The following is a 21,100-nucleotide window of genomic DNA, read 5'->3' on the forward strand; positions in this document are numbered from 1 at the left end:
CGATCTAATTGCCATTAGCATTGGGGCAGAGGGAGCTGCTGGGGCTCTTATTGCTGCTCTCTGTCTTTAAGTCAACACCAGACAGTCATCTGAAAGGTTCAATATGGGTTTTCTCATTAATGGCCAAATCCATGGGGTAACCAGCCAGCACTACTTCCCCCCAAAGTCCCCAGGCTAGACTCCTCTCTCATTTAATTTAATGTCACTCCAATAGGACAAGCTCACATTTATTTAACCAGCCTGCCCTCAGGCATTCATCCACCTAGGGAGGCAGGGACATTTACTTACACGAAAGCATTTGCTCTAACGTTGCGTCATCTGTTTATTTAAAATACACACACCATGATGCGTGCGGGAGCTGAGAGATCCACTACATCTTTGAAATTAAAAAAAAAAAAAAAAAAACACAGCAAAAGCCATTTTAATTAACTGCATCCTTATGATCTTTATTCTATTTGTTCCAATTCCCCAAGGTGTAGGCAACCATGAAAATGCCTTACATTTTCCTTTTATGAAAACAGAATAAAACATGCTAACATACTGAGACCATTTAAAACAAGGCCTCTCTGCCCGAATGCAGGAATATTAAACATGTCAAAACAGGAGGTTATTGAAATAGGATGTGACACGAGGTGCATGTTTGCAACAGTTAAGACAAGAACAGCTCACAATACAGAGTCAGTGCATCTGTGTAGGGAAGTATTGTCAGCGCAGTGCAGCGCGCGAACTAACAAAGTTTTTTTTTTTTTAGAGCGTATTCCCTCCATAATAATAATAATAATAATATCGTTCCCGAGCCAAGTCCCCCCGCTGAAGTGTTTTTACATGACTCGGGGTAACGTGCCCTGAAAATAATAAACATTTAAATGCTTGATTACAGTCTTTCAAGTAGTGTCACTGCTGATTCAAAGTGCCGTTTGTCAAAAAGGAGTCCCCAGTCACACTTAGCACGCTATTCCCTGCCAGAGCACTTGCTCTAATATATGCCAGTTAGAATTATATATGCATCCTTATTTCACCCCCCTCAGCTTACCCAAGCAGCATGCCAGTGTATTTAGTTGTCATAATGAGCTGTCATGCCTGATGTACTGCATGGGGACACTGTGCCTTCCAGCTTTGTGTGTGTGTGTGTCTGTATTAGTGTCTGTGTGTGTCTGCGTTCAGTCTGCTGTGTAGATGTGTTATATGAGGTTCTGCTTGTGCAAAAATAAGGGTATTTGAGCAGTCTTTATTACCCGTCTGTTCTTCACACCATATTTTTTGTGTGCACCTGTCTGTCTGTCTGTCTGTCTGTCTGTCTGTCTGTCTGTGTGTGGGTGTTCTTTCATTTCTGTATGTATTTAGGGCGAGCCACACAGAGCGAGATGTGAACATGAAAAGGCATCTGGTGGAGGACCTGAAGACAAGGCTGAAGTTCCTGCAGGAGATGGAGAAAAGTTACAGGGGGCAGGTGGAGGAGCTAGAAAAGAAGGTACACACAGCAACACCACAGCTGATCGTAGTGGCATCCAGTTAGTTTGAGTCTTGTTGGTAGAATAAAATTACTTTTTTCAGTTACTGTTCAGTTGTCTTAAAATAGACAGTTGTTTCGAGTAAAACTTATGACCAATATATAATTTGAGTGCCTTCTTTCTACCCCTGTGTTTTCCGTTTTTTAAATCTTCCCCTTTCCACCTTTTTTTGTACAGGTGAAGACTTTATCAGAGGAGGCCAGCAACAGGAAAGCCCTCGTTGAGTCTCTTAAGAGAAGGCTGAATGTGGCTACAACTGAGAAAACCCAATATCAAGCCTCCTGCACAAAACTGAAAGAGGACCTGGAAAAAAAGGTTGGAAGCAGCTACATAGTCACAGCACAGTTTTGCCTCATTTAACCTTTGTGTTCAACAGAGAATAAATTGTGCTCGGTTACCGACCAGTATATATAATAATTTTGTAACTGTATCTGGACTTGTTCACAACTATGGGATCGGAAGCCGTTTCCAGATGTGTCTTGACTGAGCACTTCTGATCGAATTTCAGTTTTGCTGCAAACAGCTTGTGGTGAGATCGTGAGACAGAAAAACATTCCATGATTAAAAGACTTTTGACTTGAACAGATGAAACATTAACTCCTAGTGAGCCTAAAACGCAGCATGGAAATACGGAAACCTGACGGACTAATTTGCATATATCAACATGAAGGCATATTTAGTAGTTTAGTTGTCAGCTACAAGGACAAACTTAAATTCATATAAATTAAAAGCTCTCCTTAATAGTGAAGAGATGACTCCTACTACACTGTGTTGTAGTGCTTTGAGACAAAGCTCCACTTGGCAGAGGACATCAGTCCACTAATCATTGTGGTCCAGGACACGTATGTGTTGCAGTTGGCGACGCTACATAACCCTGACTACTTCTGAATCTGGTCTGAGAGCTTGGATCTCGGTGCGTCCTCAGTGTTTTTTTTAGTTTGTTAATACCTGAACTTAGAGTTGTCCACTTGTGATCAGATCATAATTTAATGACCGGTGTGAACGCGGCTGCTAATCATGAAATAGCAACATTCAGTGAAATAAAAAGTTGAAGGATTTGGGAAAATGTTGCTTCTATCGACGCACATTTTCTGAAGCTTTGCGTCTTCAGTCCTTTTCTTGGATGGACCGAATATAGAATTTTTTCACGTCGTTCATGATGTTTTGCATCAGTAAATTAAACAATTTTGATATTGATTTCTAGATGTGCAACTTAAAAAAATGAAGGCAGGATAAATAGTTTTCAAAGGGGTTTGTGTTTTGATAATGTAAAGTTTTATTATAGATTTGTGCTTCTGTCTTTTTTAAAAATGAGAGTCTGTGCTGTAAATAGTAGTGGAATCAGTGGGAGTCAACAGCAGTCAGCGACTTTAAAACTATTTCCGCAATTGTCTCACAGACCTATGTGGATTCTCTTTTTTTTTTTTTTTTTCTCCCCTGAAACAAAAGAAGACGGTTTTCTTTCAGCTGACCAGTTCTGCCTACTACTTTTCTTCACAGGAGCAGCGCATGCACGCCCTACAGGCTCGTTTGGGAGCCAGCGAACAGGCTCTGGCTGCACTGGAACAGACAGCCACTGAGCAAATGGAGGGGTTGACCCAGCAGAGCTCCCATGCCTTGGAAAGGCTTCAGAGACAGCTAGGCCAGGCCTATTCCCAGCTGGAGCAGCTTCATTCTTTTATTAAGGTACTGTAGCAAAGGGGCGAGAGTGTAAAGGTTATAAGTAGAGAGTTTTTAGTTTTGAGTTCTTTTACACCACCTATATGGTGAGGTGTTTCTGTAATGTCTTCACCTGTGAATTCTGATGACGTTGTGTGGCAGGTGCTCCATAGGCAATTGGACAAAAGTTGAATGTGAGGCCTTGACATGCTCGCCTCTACAAATGAAACTGGCTCATTGAACGCACAATGTCCTAACAAAAATCTCGGAAAGTGAGGGTCACCTCTGTGTGGCACCTCCTAAGTAATCTAGGTACCCACAAACACCACAGTTTGGCCCTGTTGTTGTTTTCCCTTCAGAATTATGGTTACGGGTTGTGCTCAAAGTGAGTGCGCTGAGAGGCTGGAGGGAGTAGAGGGACCCATGTCTGTGCCAGTGATAGTGATTGTTTTATTGACTGAATTCACTGAATTCCTTTTCTGTCATTGCAGGAGGCAGGTTATGCACTTGCTTGAGCACTAGCCTTGATTAGCAACTACTGTAGCATCCCTGGCTAATCAAATCCTCCAGAATACCATGAGTAGCCCAGCGTAGGCATTCACAATCCTAAGGACCAATAAAAAACCAACCTGGTGAGGTGTAGTGAAGCACATTGCACTGACAAAAGGCATCAACGTCGCGTTACTACAGCTGTCGCACAACCTGGAAGTGTAGGGTGGTAGTTTAGTCATTTTATAGGAGTGGATAGTACTAAATTGTTGACCTCAGCTGCAATTGCATTAAACAAGTCCTCTCATTTACCCACACAAGGCCCAGGCCTAACACCAATAGCATTCAAACCACCAGTCCTGTGATGATGAATATATAACCTTGCCCTGCTCTGCCTGTGAAGCAGACTCACTGTGGCGAGCTAAATCATGCCGTGTATAACTTGCGAGGAGGATGTTGCCTTTACCACGCACAGATGGAAAGAATTGTTACATTTCAGATATGTGTAATAGGGTGAATCCCCTTTCTTTCCAGCGTAAACAAAGACCCGCCCACCACTGCGAGAATGCTGTGTGCCCACTTGGTGCAGGCGCTATTGTCTTTGTCTAAACCTAATCCATCACCAAGAGGTGTGTTTGTGCCTCCGTGTCAATCTGTGTGTGTCTGCCAGAGACCGATAAAGACTGTCCCTCGTTTATGTTCGGTTGACGCCTGTCTGTCAGAGGAGGGAAGGGCTTGGCAGAGATAGAGTGCGGTGGCAGTATTTGTGAGCTCACATTAATCAGGTGGCAGATTATGGACGTGATTTTGTGGCAGTTTTCCACTGCTTTTCTGGGTAGTAAAGCTTTGCTATTAGTCACAGTTGAATGAAAAATAAAAATCGTGCAGTATAGTATCTTCTCTCTTTTCTTTTTGGGACTCTTTTATGCAACTAAACCTTTAACCTCCATTGTTTTTTTTGTTTGTTTTTTTGAAAACTGTGTTCTTACTCAAACATATTCACATTCATATGTTGGAGAAGACCCACATGCATGCAAATCTACATGTAACCTAAACACAGGAGCTGCAGTTCACGCTTGTAGTACCTTCTCCTCCATTCCCATAACCCTAAGCTGTTGGGGCCATTGTGTTGTTGTTGAGGATTCACATCATTGTTTGTCTCCCCCTGGCTCTTGTGATCCCCTATAAGAACACCAAGCCCTTTGATTGGACTGTCTGACGTCCGGAGGAGATTTACTCTTGTCATGTATTGATCAGGACCGGAGGGCTGTATGTGTGTGTGTGTAGATGTGTCTGTGTCTTTATGAGCTTGTTTTTTTTTTGTTTTTTTTTTTTGTTCTTTGTGCCTGTATGTGCTGTGTGTGTTTGTATTTGTGTGTGGATATTTTTTTTATTGTGTGCCAGCAAACCCTTTTGGCCCCTGCACATGCCCCAGGCTGTAAGCACTGCTCTTGAACTGTTAAACAGTGGCCCAGCATGCAGCGACTACTCCACAACACACAGACATACACTAAGGAGATTGTTCTCTTGCAAAGAATATTTGGGTTTGTCATCCCTGCTGAAAAGCAAAAAAATTTGCACAGTTTGGTAATATCTTTGTGTGTGTGTGCGTGTGTGTGTGTGTGTGTGTGTGTGATGAAACATGTACGTTTTTTTTCTGCAGGATCTCATATCGACGATCTAACAACACATTCACCAGTGGGAGCCACATATACTTTTTTATACATATTAAAGATGCTTCCATAACTAACATTATTATCATTTTAGGGTGTGTAATAACTGATAAACAGCAGATTTAATATCAGTGCCTGGATAATCCATTGAAATTAAAACAAAATCCAGTCGATTTCTCCTCCAGATCTGCTCCTTTTATTTTTGAATGGCCCATTGTGCTCTAATGTGTGTGTGAAAAGTAATTCAGACGTAGCTAGTTATTAAAGAGGATATCTTTTAGCTGCTCATTTGATCCCTTTCTCCACTCCCTAATCCTCGTCCTGTCTAAATTGGCCCTCTGGCGCTGGTGTTTGTGGTACGAGCCAGACTAAGAGCTCTTAAGAAACACACACACACACACATAACATTTTCCATGTATGTATTTCTATAGCTTGTGTGTGTGTGTGAATACTTGGACTGACCTGCCTCTCCAAGAACTGGGAACAAGCAGTACATTCTCCCCTTAATCTCACTATAGATGAATCCACATGGAGGGTTTACGGTAATTCAACGTAACCATTCACTAGTGACAGTGGACGTCTATTAGGCTCTGAACAAAAGAATAGGATTTTGAATTTGGATGTGTGTATTACTTAAGACTGAACTCCTGTATCAGATCACCAAATTAAACAGTAACTTTCTTTTATTTATCAAGAAGTGAGTATATCTGTGGTTCTCGTTTGTCTCTTTGAATAGAGGGTCGGACTGGGGCCAAGCCCCCTTAAGGGCTAAAAACATGGCAAAATGTAGCAGTAAATACAGTGAGATGGTGAAAAATATGGATTATCAGAACAAATTTAGGACAATTGGACTCAAAAAATAACATATAGTCCAGGACATGTGGCCAGAAATCAGTTATCCAGATATTTATATGGACCTGGTTTCAACACCGGAAAATACTATGCTTATACGAAAACACATCTCTAACGGCTTTGTATTAGAGTGCCCCCTTATTTAGAAAACTGGATTAGCCTCAGTTTTCATTAGTGTAAATTAGTTTTAGTTCATTTCAGTTATAATTAATGTAGCTGAATAAAAGATGCTAGCCATACAAAACATAACTTAAGGTATTACTTCATCAAAAACAAAAAATACAGTATAAATGAATATTACCTGACACAAAACGTGAACCACAACACCAGGTTTTGGTGCCTGTTTCTTCTAATGCAACAATCCATTTTCTTTGGCTTTTGGGAGCCTGTAAAAATATATCTCCGACTACTTTTCAAATCTGTTGGTACAGCCAGTAGCACAACAGCTCTTCCCCATTTTTTTAAAATTAGTTTTATAGTTTAGATGCTATTAAAGCCTTTGATTCAAACTAATGTAGCTAATCTCCACGCTCAAATGTCCCCTTTTGCCACTCACTGGCCGTAACCACGGAGACCTCTGCTTGCTGTGACGTCTCGTGAATACCCTTTATGCTCAAATCTGCATGAAATAGAAGGCCACCTATGAAAAAGTTTGCAATGCTGCACATTGCTGTCAGTACACTTTGTTGTCATAAATAAAGGGGCAATTTAAATTGAGAAAACCTGCTGAATATTCATTGACAACTCACATTTCTTAATATATGGTCTGAAGTTTATACATTTGAGCAGAGGCCAGGAGTAAATGGGAGAAGTTGTGTATACTGTCATCTGCAAGCTTTCAAACACTCACACACTCTCCAGTGGGAAACACTGCTGGTTTTTAAACTGATAGAAAAATGGGGGTGTTTGTCGCTTCGACAACTATTAGATATTGATCATGTGTGATTACCCTTGTTCTTCACAATATGCAGCGTTTCTCCATGTTTGTGTAATGCTCAGCGCCCGTTGTTTGCTTGCTTACATTGTCTACTGTCTTAAGAGCAACTGATTTTTTATTTTGTTTTCGTGTACTGCAAGTACTCCAGTCTCCTGCTTTCCCTCATCTGACCATCTATTCCAAGGTCAGCTTTTCAGCAGGCTTACAAGGGAATGATACAGAAGATTATTGCCTCGATCAATAAGCTCAAAATGAAGCAAAGGGGAGTTTACTTTATTGACTTTCTCGTGTACAGTGGCAGTTTTAACATTTAATTGTCTCTCTGTATTTAGAGCAAACTCCCATTTAGTGCCCGACAACTGTGCCATCCCCGGCCTTCCTCGTCTCGCTTGCCATTCACTCGGGCACCATTTGAAACAGCCCCTCGTAGCTTAATTATTAACAGTGTTATGCTGCCCTGTTGTACTGTGAGACATTCAGAAAGCAAATAAATAAATGAATGGCTGTATTTTCAGTAGCTCTCTGTCTTTCCCTCTCAGATGCATGATTCTCTGTCTGTGGAGAATTTAGCAAAACTTGGGGTGCGTTTGATATCAAAGCTGTGTTCCCTCAGCTTTCAATCGACAGGGCAACAAACCCTCAGGTCCACATTCCTACAGGGGAGCGTGAGGCGAAACCGAAGAGAATCTGAGTGTGTCAAACTCAATATTCCTCCATAATGTACTAGGCCTCTCTGGCGCATGCTTGATCAATTTCATTTATTCATCTGCCAGGCAGAGCTATCCCTCTTGTTTTTCTATATCCATTTCATCATCCTCTTCTTTTTTTTTTTCCCCCTCATTTCTTTTTCTCCTCCCCCTTCAGGCTCTGGCCAGCGAAATACTCTTAGACGTTCAAGAGGTCAAGCAGCAGTTGATGAAGAGGAGGAGGTTGAGGCAGGCCAACTCTGTGGCGGCAAAGGGCGGCCTCTCAGCCAAGTCCATGATCAAAGCCAAGTCCATTGCTGCCTCCATCCTCAATATGTCAGAGAATGATCTCGCGGACATAATGGAAACTGATCAGGTAAGGCCAGGGGACAGCGGTTCAACAATTTATACAAATGTTAACTTGAGGATTTGTATCAAATTTATATATAGCGCCCACAGCACTCGACATACCTACAATAGATTTCCTGTACTGTAAAATTTAAACCAAACAAAAAAAAAAATCTTTAATGTTTTTGGAGCGCTTTTGGTTAGTGATTGCACTGAAGACCGAAATAGACGCCGTCCTCTTGGGAGAGGTACTGTAGATTGAAAGAAAAAACAAAAACCCTCAGTTCTTCATTTCACCTGCACCTAACAGTATTTAGCCTCGCTGGAAATATCCGCCTTTGTCCGACCTTCTTATCGATGGCTGGATAGGCGTCTGCCAGTGAGCAAGGCTGAACCGCAACTTTTCTAAAGGTGAAACACACCAAGACATGTCATGAAATAAGCAGAGACGTTCCAGCGGAGCAGAGAAGGATGTGGCGTCATGTTTAAAGCCAGTGTTCTCGATCTAGACAAGATCAAAACCTGTCAACACTTGCAACACCTGTCAATTTCATATAATTTAATATAGCACAAGTTGAGTAAGTACAACTTTTCACTCTCAGGCAAAGGCAGTCATTGAACTGAAAATCCTTGCTATCGACTGTTGACCTCTTGCAAAAAGTCTTGAGTTTCACTCTGTTTTCCAACTTGGTTGGTCCTCTCTGTACAATAGATCATACCCCGCCATGTCATCAATTAGCAACTCCACGTTACAATCAACCTCGCATCCCTGGGGACTTCCTCCCATCTATCACAAGATGAGAGAGGGCGCACCAGGCACTTACTCAGACTTGAAACCAATTTTAGCCCTTTTCAGCACAGCTCCACCCAGGAGATGTCAGGGAACCGTTTCTCACTTGACAAAATGTCCCCCTCATCAGAGCGGAAACCTCCGCGTGCAAAATCGCTCCTGTTTCCTCAACATTTAGTGTTGGTTGTTAACGGGCTGCTTAGCGCCATGTTTACCAAAAAAAGGTTGAAACCCTGAATAATGGTTAGGGTTAAGGGCAGAGGTGTGAAATAAAACACGATGCCTAAAGGAGGTATTTACAAGTAGAAAAGGTTTTGCATCTGTGTGGATGACGAAAAGACGAATAAAATCACATTTTGGGCTAAATGAAACTCCAGCTGCTCACATTTAAAGACGGCTCATAAGAGGATGCCAGTCTGGAGTAGGAGACGACGCAAAGTAACTTGTAATCCTTAAAAAAATAATTGCACAGTGGCGTAGTATTGAGCATTATCTGGAGTTTTATCAGATCTCCAGTTTCAAGTTCAGAACTTGGATTTGTCTTTCGTTCCTCGTCACTCAGAAGAATCCAAGAAAGAGCTTCTTACGCAATCTTTGTGTTTTTCCGTCGGACTTGAGAACGTGACACAAGGTTATCAGGATGTCCCAGCAGTTTTCAACAAATCCAGCACATAGCAGAAAGCATTCATTTATTCACTTGGTTGTGCGATACCAGTGTGCTGAATGAGAGCGCGAGGCTCACTGGGATTGCTTTTACTTTTCTGTTTTACTTTTAAATGAGAATACTGCATTGCCAACATGGTTACTCTGCTTTAGTTTTTGCCAGATGTCTCTTGTCAACAGCATTTGCAGAAGTTTTCAGCATTGTAGAGCGCTGGTGCTTACTTTGGAAATCAATGCATTTTTGAATTTCAGACTTATCAAAAATTTTAAATGAATTATTCCTGGTGGTGGTTATATTTTAAGAGAAATTTGGGAATAGATGACCTTCATCTAATGAACACTATTTTTTTTTATTTTTTTATTTTTTTTTCCAACAGCTACATATTTTCTTTCCTCCAGCACATTAGTCTTAGTTTTTTTGGTTTGTTCCTGCAAAAAAAAAAAAAAAAAAAAAAATCTGTGTTTTACTGAATGGAAATGCAGCTGTGACAGGGGCATTTGTGCAGTTTGGTTTTTTTGTTTTTGTTGTGTACGTAGCACAGGAAGTGAGAGCAATTTTAGTTTTAAATAATCTCACGCGAATGTATGATTTATTTATTTATTTATCTTAACACTTTTCCACTCCGCACAATAACACACAGAAAGACATAAAATCAATGGTGCTGTATGTATATGCATACGTGCAAAACAGGTTTGTTAGTTACTCGCATGCATCATCCTACTCACTCCTGTTCGCCTCTACGTGTTCCATGGTGTGCAACAGAGCACCAGAAAGGCCAGTGCAGCTCCAGGCTCCCTGGGTAACTTGTTGTTGAGTTAATGATCCAGATGTAATAAGGCTATAATTGCCGGGCTGGTTTGCTTTGCACCTAAAGTTAAATGGAGTGTCAGTGCTTTGTGATATATCTACCAGGGGTGGACAACCGCTCTCGCTCTCACACACCTACGTTGTGAGAGGTTTCAAGGCAGCAGTCACAAGGCCTCTCCGTCCTGTTTGTCTTTTATTACCATCGCCGCACACTTTCTCCGCGTAGTTCTAATTAGGCAGCGCAGCGCTAATGTTATAGATGATAACACACAGCTGTGGAACAACAGGCAGAGATGCATACTAATCCAGGTATTGCCGCTGTAGATCTATGGACTTGTTGTCCACACTGTGCTGCTTGAAGAGCTCATTGGGTCTAGGCTACATGTGCACTGGGTTAAAATCAGACGGGACCAGTGTAACAATGTTATCCATTTTAAACCTGTCGCCAGGACAACGCTTGGCAAACATCTTTATTTGACTACTAAAATAAAAACTACAATTTTATTTTTGTTGTTGTTAATACAGTGATTTAAAAAATGGTTCACCTTTGGCATTCTTGCGTTTATGTGCTTTTATCACAGCATCTTTAATACTATTATAACGCAGCACTTTGAAAAACTGACTAGTGACATTTATTCTCAGCCTAAGAGTCGTCAGTCTGGTCCGTGTCACTTTTGCTGTGAAACACCGTGTCTGTCATGTATATCGTCTTATGTGGTTTGCATGAACCCCTTTGCACATTTGAGGCTTTGGACGGCCGTCTCAGACTTTCCAGGTTTTTGCACGTCTGCAAGTGCACTGAAATTTGGATTCAAGCGCACCCCTCTCCTGCCCTTCCCGTGTCCCTGTGAGGCTGTACCTGCCTCGTCACCTCATTACCAATGGCAACACTTGGGGTTTAAAGTCGGGAGTTAGCACATTAGTGCTGAGGGGTACATGGCCACGCAGTCGCTCTTCACCCTGTTCATTAGCAGTAACAAGGCTACCACTCTGTTAGGTTTTCATACATGAGTAGTATGCAAAGGTGTGCTGGCGTACCTTGCCACTGACTCCCCAGAGATCCTCTTCAAGGTCCTCGCTGGAGTGATGCTACATTTTCACCCTTTAGCAAAAGACTGGTAGAGGGAATGTTCTCTGTAGAAACATTATACCGCGATACTGACTGACTTGACGTGTTCGTACCACTCATCTGCACAAAAGCCGACAGTTTGCTGAAGGTGTTCTCTCTAAATATCATAATAATTACATATCACTGTAGTCTCCTGTCATCGAAATACATTTTTATGTGCGCGCTGTTGTATTTGCAGGCGATCGCAACCTGCCCAGAGGGTGCCAGAGACCAGGAGTGGCTGGAACACCTCAACCACATTCTCCAGCAGAAGGTCAGGCTCACCCACCTATAGTGATGATCAGATACGTTACTCATTCCTGTGCAGGCATTGAAATGAAGCAGTGTAGTACTCTCTGAGAACAAGTGGCACTCTTACAGTGTCTGCCTTATGCAAGTGTCAGTGCCACAGGGGAAGCAGACATGACAGGTGCTTATTGCTAATAGAAGGTAAAACGCTGCTTGTTATTATAAAAGACAATTGTCCACTTTTCCAAAGGAGCAGGTTTGTTGAATGACACATTTTTTTTGTTAAATTTGTTTCTTATTTTATGCAGTAATTATAGCACTTGTTATTAAGAACTTGTTTTAGAGCAACACACAGAAAGTAGTTATTTTGTAGTATTGTTGTGTAGTTTCGCTGTTTCACAAAGCAAAATTAGTTGAATGACTTGTTTTACATTTTTGTTCTGGCGACTGAATGTAGCCATAGGTTTTCAAGTTTTATCTCTTAAATGCTGCTATTTAAAGTACAGTAAAATATTAGTTTTTAGTTTTAGCGTTGGATTGTGGTGCCCTGCCCGATGATCCCGTCTCTGGCTCTGAAATATAAAACAGCGATGCAAAAGATAAAACAAAGAGCAGCGGCTACATCCTCGGTGTGTGCCGGCGTCTTTGTGTGCACACAGCCACTCATCTGTGAGTGCTCTGCTGGAGCTTTGCTCAAGTGCTGTCAACGTCTGCTCGCTGTGATATGTGTATGATTGAGAGTGTCGAGTGTGTGTGTGTGTCTTGTCTGTGTTCTTGTCAGCGGCTGCCGCAGGCACTCATGCGTCGCCTCCGCACCACGACACACACCAGACACTGTTCTCTTGTTCCCCAGATCTTCTTCTGACCTTTCCACCTTCCTCTCCCCCTCCCACACTAACGCACACACACACAACACTACTGAATCCATGTTTTTCCCTTCTAGCTGGACAGCTCTCAGTCCCTGCTCTGTCTCTCTCTGCCATCCTCCACTGTCCCGCATTCCTCTCTCTCTCTCTCTCCCTCTCTCTCTCCCTCTCTCTCTCTCTCTCTCTCTCTCTCTCCCTCTCTCTCTCTCTCTCTCTCTCTGGCTCAGACCCCGAGGCAGCTTGTTAGTGGGGAACTAAATATTGATTTGGCGGGCCTGTCGATGCCGGGAGAATGAGCTAGTGTCCACCAGAGACCTCGGCACCGGCAGCCTGCTATCGACGTTTTCCGTGGGCAGAACAGGGGTGGTGGTGGGGGGGGGGCTGCAGCTGGTGTGCTGAGTGGAGGAGGAGAAGAGCGGAGTATGACAAGGCTGAGACTCGCCCCCAGGTCCCTGTGGGGACCGCTGGGACCACCGCAGTCATCCCCCCCCTTCACTGAAACAGACTTTTTCTATCTCCTTTCAAGTCCATCTAGTTCTGTTTTTTGTTTATTTATTTATTTGCAAACTCTCCTCTCCGTCTTGCGGTTTCTCGCTGGCCTGTTTCAAACGCGTGTTGTCGTTACAAATGGCGACGCGTCTGCATGTGTCTTTCGTATTTCTTGCTTTTTTTGGGAACATCTCACACGGCGCCTTTTCGTCAGATCGTCTTTTAGTTCGTTGGCCCACGTTCTGCCACCGAGCGCGTACGCTTCAAGAACTGTGCTGCTGCACCCACTTGGTTTTCTCTACACCCTGTCATAGCTTATAAAGGGCTCACCAAGCAGAACATCTGCGAAGTGGAATGGCCTGGTCTGTCACCCTGCCTGTGACACTAATAACACACTCTCCTAATAGTGATATGATCTCGGACGGGTCTGCACTCACACACTTCTTCGGATAAAAAGACACGGAGACAGAAATAGACACAGCGAAAGGAGGATCCATGTCCTTAACTGGCTGGCTGTCACTGACGGAGGATGAGGACGTGTCCGCCTGTGCGAGCGCGTGTCTGGGTATGTGTATACATTCGCGTGTGTGCGTGTGCACTCTCACGACAGCCTCATCTTGTCACTGTCAGGGCCTAATGGAGCCGCCGGTGGGACAGCACTTTATTATCTCAGTGGCCCTGTCAATAGCGAACCCATCACTCACTCTGAGTGTCCGTGTGTGTGCGGGTTTGCGGACGTGAAAGCGCCTGAGAGGTATCTATGTGTGCATCCGTGTCTCCGCGTGTGAGCCATTGTTTGCAATCACTGTCATGCGCTGCCACACGTCAATATAACAAGAAAAGGGAGACATCCGCAGCGGACGAGGCGAACCATGTGTTGCAGGCGCTGAGACATGTGACTGTGTACCGTACGCGATGCGTTGCCGCTCCCTTAATGCCTGCGATGTGCCATAGATTCTCGGAGCCCCCTCGTCGTGCCCCACATGTCCACTCAAAGCGAAATGAAACATTGCATTCATTTCCTCGTCTCTCACCTCCACTGGTGAGTTAATGAAATCAAAACCCTACGCCTCTCAGTAGAGAGCCACCGTGAGCTGCGCTCCATTGCCAGGATCATGGGACGCTGCTATCTAATAATCATGAGCAGGCCAGGGGGTGTGCTCTATGGCTCCACCGCAACCTACCATGAATAAGGCCAGCAGTGAAGATGGAGTGTCCATGTGGGCCGTGGGGTCCAGGCACTGGCCCGGGGAAGCATTGATTTAATTGCCTTTGGTTTATTTGTGGAGTCCTAATTATTGACTGGAGGTAGAATTTAATGGGCCAAGTCTTTATGAAGACAGGGAAATGACTGGCTTCTGCTGCTGGCCAATAATGAACGGGAGGAGCATGCAAGTGTTTGCACATGCACGCAAACACACACGTTCCCCCCAGATCATTTTTCAGACTCATTTTGTACACACACACACCCATCTCCCAGCCTCATGACAGCATAATAACATTTAAAAAGTCATTGACTCTGTTGATTTCTTTATGAGAGGACAGTGGTTTGGTTTACTGGTATGGGGCGGCGCTGAGGGCCTGCTAATATTTACCTCACAATCACACCCGGGGGAGGCGTACAAGCATCACTTCTTATCAGCCTCCGAGCTATAACAAGCAGGTGAACATTACATTAAGACACTGGTAGAGACAGGCCCAGACCATTCTGGACTGGACTTGTTATAAAACATCAAAGGCGTTTATGGATGGTCTCCGGGGCAGATATTATTCCTGCAATTTCAAACCCTTATCAAACTTTATTGAGGGTTCACAGTAGCTCATTTGTACGAGGGTAAATTATGTTAAATAGTAGACTCTGCTCGTGTCACTTCTCGTCAAGGATCCCCCCCATATATATCTGTACTGAACCGTTACATTATTAACCCCTGATTTTAGCAGCTCCGTTGTCTTCACAGTGCTAATGTACCAAGGAACTTTTCTATTATTGTCAACGCCATGAGGGTGAGGGGTAGTGAGTTGTGTTGTGTGGCTCATTATGCCTCCGTAATGACAAAGAACAGCTTTGAGTCCCGCACTTCCCTCTGAAGGAAAGTGACTCTAATTAAGCCTCATTTAATGATTGAGCTAATTAAATCAGCCACAGTTTTTCCGTCTCCGTGTGATTGTGTGTGGTTGTGGAGGGGACTCGAGCCGAGCCTTTGTACTGTAAATATGTCACTGGAACAGTCGCGAGGACGGGGAGGGGAGGGGAGGGGAGGGGAGGAGGGGGCAGGCTCCCGGAGGAATGGTGCTGTTGTGATTATTATCAGAGCGCACTGTGACTTTTATGCTATGTTCAGCTTCGCATCTCAGATAACTAGAAACAGCAGATGCAGCTTGTTGCTGTTCCTTACAAAGGAGTTTTTTTTTTTTTGTTTTTTTTTTTTACGGGCAAGCTACAGCCTCGCACATTTCAGGATATCACATCGTCTGATAGGCCAGGTGAAGAATCTTTTTATTATTCTTCAGGCATTTTGCGATTTCTTTCTTAGCTTTAAGGTTGCTGCCTGTCTGATTGCACCCAGGGGTGGTCCTCTGGAACACAGTGGACTCTTTAAGTTAACGCAGGGAGAGAATTAATGATAAGAAGAATGTATTTCCTCGCTGAATAAATGGTTAGACGCACAGAATCCCCCAATGTCGCAGAACAAACTGTGAAAGGTAACAAGTCTTAGCGCGGCCTCGTCTGGTGTGTGACACTTTGGTCGACTGTAACTGCTTCTCAGTGCATTACCTCGGTCAATGAGCCACACTGATAAGTTGTTATGTTCTTGATTGCTAGATTCTGCCTAAAGGTTGCATCTCTTTTGTATGGATATCACCTTTCTATATTTATACCCCAATCATGCCTGAATCACCTCATTTTCACACCTAATGAGTAGGAACCTGAAACAAAGACCCGGTGCTTCCCTGTGTTTAATCTAGGGTGTATTTAGGTCAGATCCCTAACAAATGCATGTTGCTCACCGAAATGATGTTTCCAAACAACGTATCAAGAAAAGGAGAGATTTTTAATTACAGTATTTGTGGCCCCAAGTGTCCAATTCCCTTTCATATCAGTCCCTGGTGGCCTAACGGGGAGAAAAGAGAGGGATCGGCTCTGCTGCAGGGGTGGATAATTACGGAGGAGAGCAGGAGAACAGGCTCATCGGTGCTTTGGTGATTTTCTTACCTGAGCCCCTCTTTGCAAATGTGACATATTCATTATTGGAGATAATCAAATGCAAGACTTTTTAGTGTGGTGCCTTTGTGCTTTTTTTAATCTATTTATCATGCTGTTGTTGTTGTTATTCCCCCGTTTGATAAATTTGATTTTCAAACAAAAGTGAGAAGATCAAAGATCAAAGAGCTGTTTTCCCCCCCTCTCCGTGATAAAACTACTGTAACTACTTCTCCCTTACCTTGACTAGTGGCCTAGATTGGAGATGACTCACCAGCCAGGGACAAAGATTCACAGCAGCGATCCTTTACCTTTATTCTGAAGACGCTCCAGTCAAACCTCACGCAGTTTTGTGGTGGGTTAGGATGTTACAGGTATACAGGTACACACTCAGAGTACAAAGTATTTGACTTAAGCGGTAGCTAACGGTGTCTATTACAGTTATACTACCACCACTACTTGCACAATGTTGCACAACTTAATAATGTAATTATATTTTAACTGAAAAGTGCAATTTCTGTTTCATATGCTTTATGGAGGCCATATGCAATGCATACATACATACATGTAATGTTTTATCAGTGGTGTTCGTGCTTTTAATATAGGTTTTATTTGCAGTCTTCTTCTTTGTAGTCTTAACTGTAAAACTTCACTCACTCCTCTGTATGTCCTGTACGTACAGCTGATATGGCAACAAAGGTGACTTAGATTCAACCGATTCAAGTTGATAACGATGGAATAACTGAAATAGCTGAGTTGATTCAGGTGCACCCTCTTGTATCTTTTTTTTTTCCAGGCTCTGTGATCCCCCTCCCTTCATTCTAAGACATTTAGATATCCAGCAGTCCGACTCAATCTCTACAACTACTCACAAATTGGACCCTTGAAAATAATTGCGCTAACCCGTTCTGAGGGAGAAGACAAAAGAGGTGGAATGATCGATCTTTTATGGAGAAAAAAAAAGTTCTTGTGTGTAATGCCACTGCCAGACAATGGTCACTGGAGTGCTGCAACTTTGAGCTGCTCCTTGCCTTGAGGTGTGCCCCGGGCTATAGAATAGTGATGTCATTTAATTGGCTCATGAAAACACCTTTTGCTTGCAGCCCCTGTCCTCGCCTTCACACTCGCACATACATATACACACACGCTTGTCAGTGTCAGTGGCTTTCCATGTCAGTTCGCTTCTGAAACATGTTCATGAAATCATCCCCAGACCAAAGGTCTGCTCTGCGGGGCCTGTTGAATAGTAATGGATGTGAGTTAGCATGGCTTAATGCTACAGTAGCTATTTTAGTGTTGCCAAAGGGGACAGGGCCTCTTGCAAAACAGCGGTTGTGTTGCTTAGCGCTGGTGCTAGCTGCGTCTGCCAAAGGGGACAGGGGCCCTGCTAAATCAACTGTAGCATAACATTAGTGCCAGTCCTTAACACTGCCTTAAGCTGCCCAGGGGATCCAGTAGAGCAGCTGCATCACAGCTTACCTCCAACCATCCTGCAGGGTACCAGTCCCCAGCCAATGTCGCCGTTAGATGAAAGGGAATGATAGTTCTGCTTGTCCCGTTTGCGAGTGTGTGTGTGCGCGAGCGCTTGCGTTTCTTGAGCCAGAAACTGTTGATGTAAGGAAAAAAATAAAAAATCATAGGGAATCAGAACGAGAGTTGTTTCACCCAATGTAAAACTAAAATCGATCAAGCAGGAGACGATGGAAATGCGGTCGTCCAGCAGTTAGTGGTTAAATCCCACCCGCAACCTGCAAAACCTCGGGTTCAAGTCCAAATGTGACCTGTGTTGTATTTTTGTGTTGAATAATTCCTGGTGTGTCTCCGTAACAGGAAATAATGCTACAACCTGGTGAAAAGCACTAGAAGGATAAATGAAGAAACTGAAAGTTTTCTCATGCTTTTCACATCTGTTTGAGTTAAGTCTCATTGAGTTTGCTTTTCTAGATCATGTTTACCTGTTGTGTTGTTTACCCATATTCCCATATTGGGACTTCTAATGATCCAGTCTCCCACTTTGCTGCCCCACGGAGCCTCGTGCTGTGTCTCTATTTTCGTGGGTTTGTTTGCATAGTTAGTGGCTCTAAGTGCAATTAGCTGATTAAGAATGTGTGCGTGTGTGTGTGTGTGTGTGTGTGTGCGTGTGTGTGTGCGCGTGAGACAGAGAGTGAATACTCCCTGGAGGCCAGAGGCAGAGGGAGATGTCTCAGCAGTTACTTCAGTGTAGTGGTTCTCTGAGGAATAGCTTCGATGTGTTTGATGCATCCAGTGCTGCTGGAACTGACTCCCAGCTGCACACGTGCGCAAGTGCACACACACTTTCACACATAGGCACACCCGGCCTTGTGTTCCCTGCTCCTGTTACCTCTAATGAAGAAGAGAAGGTGTCAAGGGGGCAGGAGGACTGTGTGCGTGTGTGTGTCTCCAGTATGTGAGTTTCTTAGGTTCTTCTCACTTAGCAGACGTGCTGGAAAGTGATTAATGATGATTTCAGATCACATGACAGTCCTGTTCTGTGCCCTTAGAGCCTGTCACCTGCAGACCTAAATCCAGCGTGTGTTGCAAGATGTGGCAATCTTGATATTTTAATATGAAGATCCTCAGTTTCTCTGTGAATACTTCAGTAGTTTTCAGTTTCTCTTTTATTAAATGAGAAATGTAAGAATCTTATCATCTTGACGTCACGACTGTTTTCATCTCGGCCTGTCCACTTCTCGTCTCATTCCGTGGGACGTATAATAATTTGTTTCTCCTGCTCCAGAAAAAAAAAAAAAAAAAGGCGAGCACATAACTAGAAGAGAATATTTATGGGTGATACGGTTCGAATGCCTGCGTTTGATCTGCCACACTAATGACCATAAAACCCTTGTGTCGAAGCAGAAGAGAGACAAAAATTGACTGAACTCTGAGGAAAACCTTTTTTTTTCCACTTTTCCTGCATTTCCATGACAACAAACACACACACAGGAAGTTCCTTTAAGCTTTGTAGTCCTGTGGCATTTAGTAGGCAGGTTCTCACCCTCTTACCTGTAAATACAATCCACAAAAACACACAACAATAGCTGAAATTATTAACCCAGGGATGCTGGTTATGTCTCAGGAAAAATCTCTAGAAAAAGTTTGGTCTTCATTTTCAGAACTCTACTCACATATTTTTATGTAAGACGTTTTTGGTTGCTGCAGTCCTTATGCGTCACACAGATCGCCAATTCCAGTGTAAGATGAGAGACAAAGGGACAGGAGACACAACTACATAAATAGACACACTCTGTGAACGTGATGGGATATCACTCGTCAGAAATGGAAGCTTATTCAAAGCAAGCTGTGAAATTAGGCTTTGAAACCACTACTGTGTATCCTGCTTTGTGAATTGCTCTGTCAAAACACTCAGTGTGATGGTCCCTCAGAAGTTTCCTGAGTCCTCAGGCCCCATCTGAGTTTCTCTTGTTTCACAAAACAGCAAACAGGCTCTCTGAGAAGCTGCCAGGTGTTTTTTTTTTTTTTTATTTTTTTTTTTTTTTTGGTGCATTTGTGTGTTTTTCTCATTTTCTCTAACCCTCTTTCTACCACCACCACCGCCCCCACACCTCGTTTCTGTCCTTCCCCTCCCCTGCAGATCCCCTCTGCCGGCCAGCTAATGGAGGCTGTGCGCGTGAAGATGAAGGAGAGGAAAGTGCTGACAGAAGAGCTGGCCACGCTCGCAACACCAGTCAGCGAAAAAGCCTGACTCCCTGGGCTGAGGCTGGGAAAACTGTCATCCTCTTCTTTTTCCTCCCTCCCTTTCTCCTCTCCCTCCCCAGTTCCTGCTCAGTGGGAGCCGGGCTGAGCCAAGCTGAGCCGGGGCAGCAGAACCAATATTTGTGAGAAAAAGCGCTGTCGACTCACTCTGGGCCACTGGCTCAACGCAGCAGCCCCGGCTTTTGTAAATGAGCCCTCGACATCTGTGTTAGCGCTCACCGCACTACGTCTATCAGACAGGGCCCTTCAGTGCCAAGCTAATTTACAGTACAGCCACTCTGCTCCACAGTCGACGCAGGCCCGGGGTGATAAGGCAAGTGCTTACTCTAATGTTTAAGTTACACTTTTTTCAAAAAAAAAAAAACTTTTTTTCTTTACCTTTCTCCCTAATTTATTTGGCGCCTCGAGGACCTTAGGGTGCAGGGACTTGACCTGCCAATGCAAGGTCGACACTTTGAGAAAGTCCAGTGCAGCACAGAATATTCACTGAAGGAGGTTAGATCCATTTAGCAAACGTCATAGTACAGTGTCTTGTGAGAGCCCGTCCAGTGATAAATGATTCTGTTTCATTTATCATATATTTATTTTTAAAGGATATTAACTTTGTTTTGGGGTGATTGCTCTTTATTTGTTGTTTTTTTTTTAATAAAAAACCACATTGAAGTTCTTTCCTGCCTGTGTTGTGTTCTTTAAAGCATCCTTCATTGTGACTGGTTCTCATCTAAACGTTCTCCTGCTCGTTCCAGCAGGTCAGCGGTCCGTCCGTCTGTCTGTCTGTCAGTGTGTGATGGTGACTGAGGATGCTCTGCCGGGCAGCGGGGCTCTCGCGCCTCTCTCCTGATTGACAGCTGCCTGTTGGCATGGTTCCTGTCTGTAACAAGTGACCCCTGCTGTTGACATGGTTAATAAGGGTCCGGAGGAGCGCACACATACGGAGCGGCGGTGTAGTGGAGGAGCGGCTCCCTCCTTGACGTAGCCACCTCCGATCCCTTTTATCTGTTTGCCTTTTCCTCCCTCTCTTATTTATTCATTTTG

The 21,100-nt window shown here is 43.7% G+C and overlaps 1 protein-coding gene across 1 annotated transcript in view; it reads left to right on the forward strand.

Annotated features, from left to right (window-relative positions):
- The window catches only part of cntln (centlein, centrosomal protein), a 77,013-nt gene extending 56,281 nt beyond the window's left edge, over positions 1-20,732 (forward strand). The window contains exons 22-27 of the mRNA XM_047575392.1: positions 1,345-1,471; positions 1,689-1,826; positions 3,012-3,197; positions 7,986-8,183; positions 11,724-11,798; positions 19,944-20,732. Coding sequence (XP_047431348.1) covers positions 1,345-1,471; positions 1,689-1,826; positions 3,012-3,197; positions 7,986-8,183; positions 11,724-11,798; positions 19,944-20,054 — 835 coding nt within the window. The 3' untranslated portion in view covers positions 20,055-20,732. The remainder of the gene's footprint in view (positions 1-1,344; positions 1,472-1,688; positions 1,827-3,011; positions 3,198-7,985; positions 8,184-11,723; positions 11,799-19,943) is intronic.
- Positions 20,733-21,100: the final 368 nt, after the last annotated feature.

This window comes from Mugil cephalus, chromosome 2 (genome assembly GCF_022458985.1).
Source record: "Mugil cephalus isolate CIBA_MC_2020 chromosome 2, CIBA_Mcephalus_1.1, whole genome shotgun sequence".
NCBI lineage: Eukaryota > Metazoa > Chordata > Actinopteri > Mugiliformes > Mugilidae > Mugil > Mugil cephalus.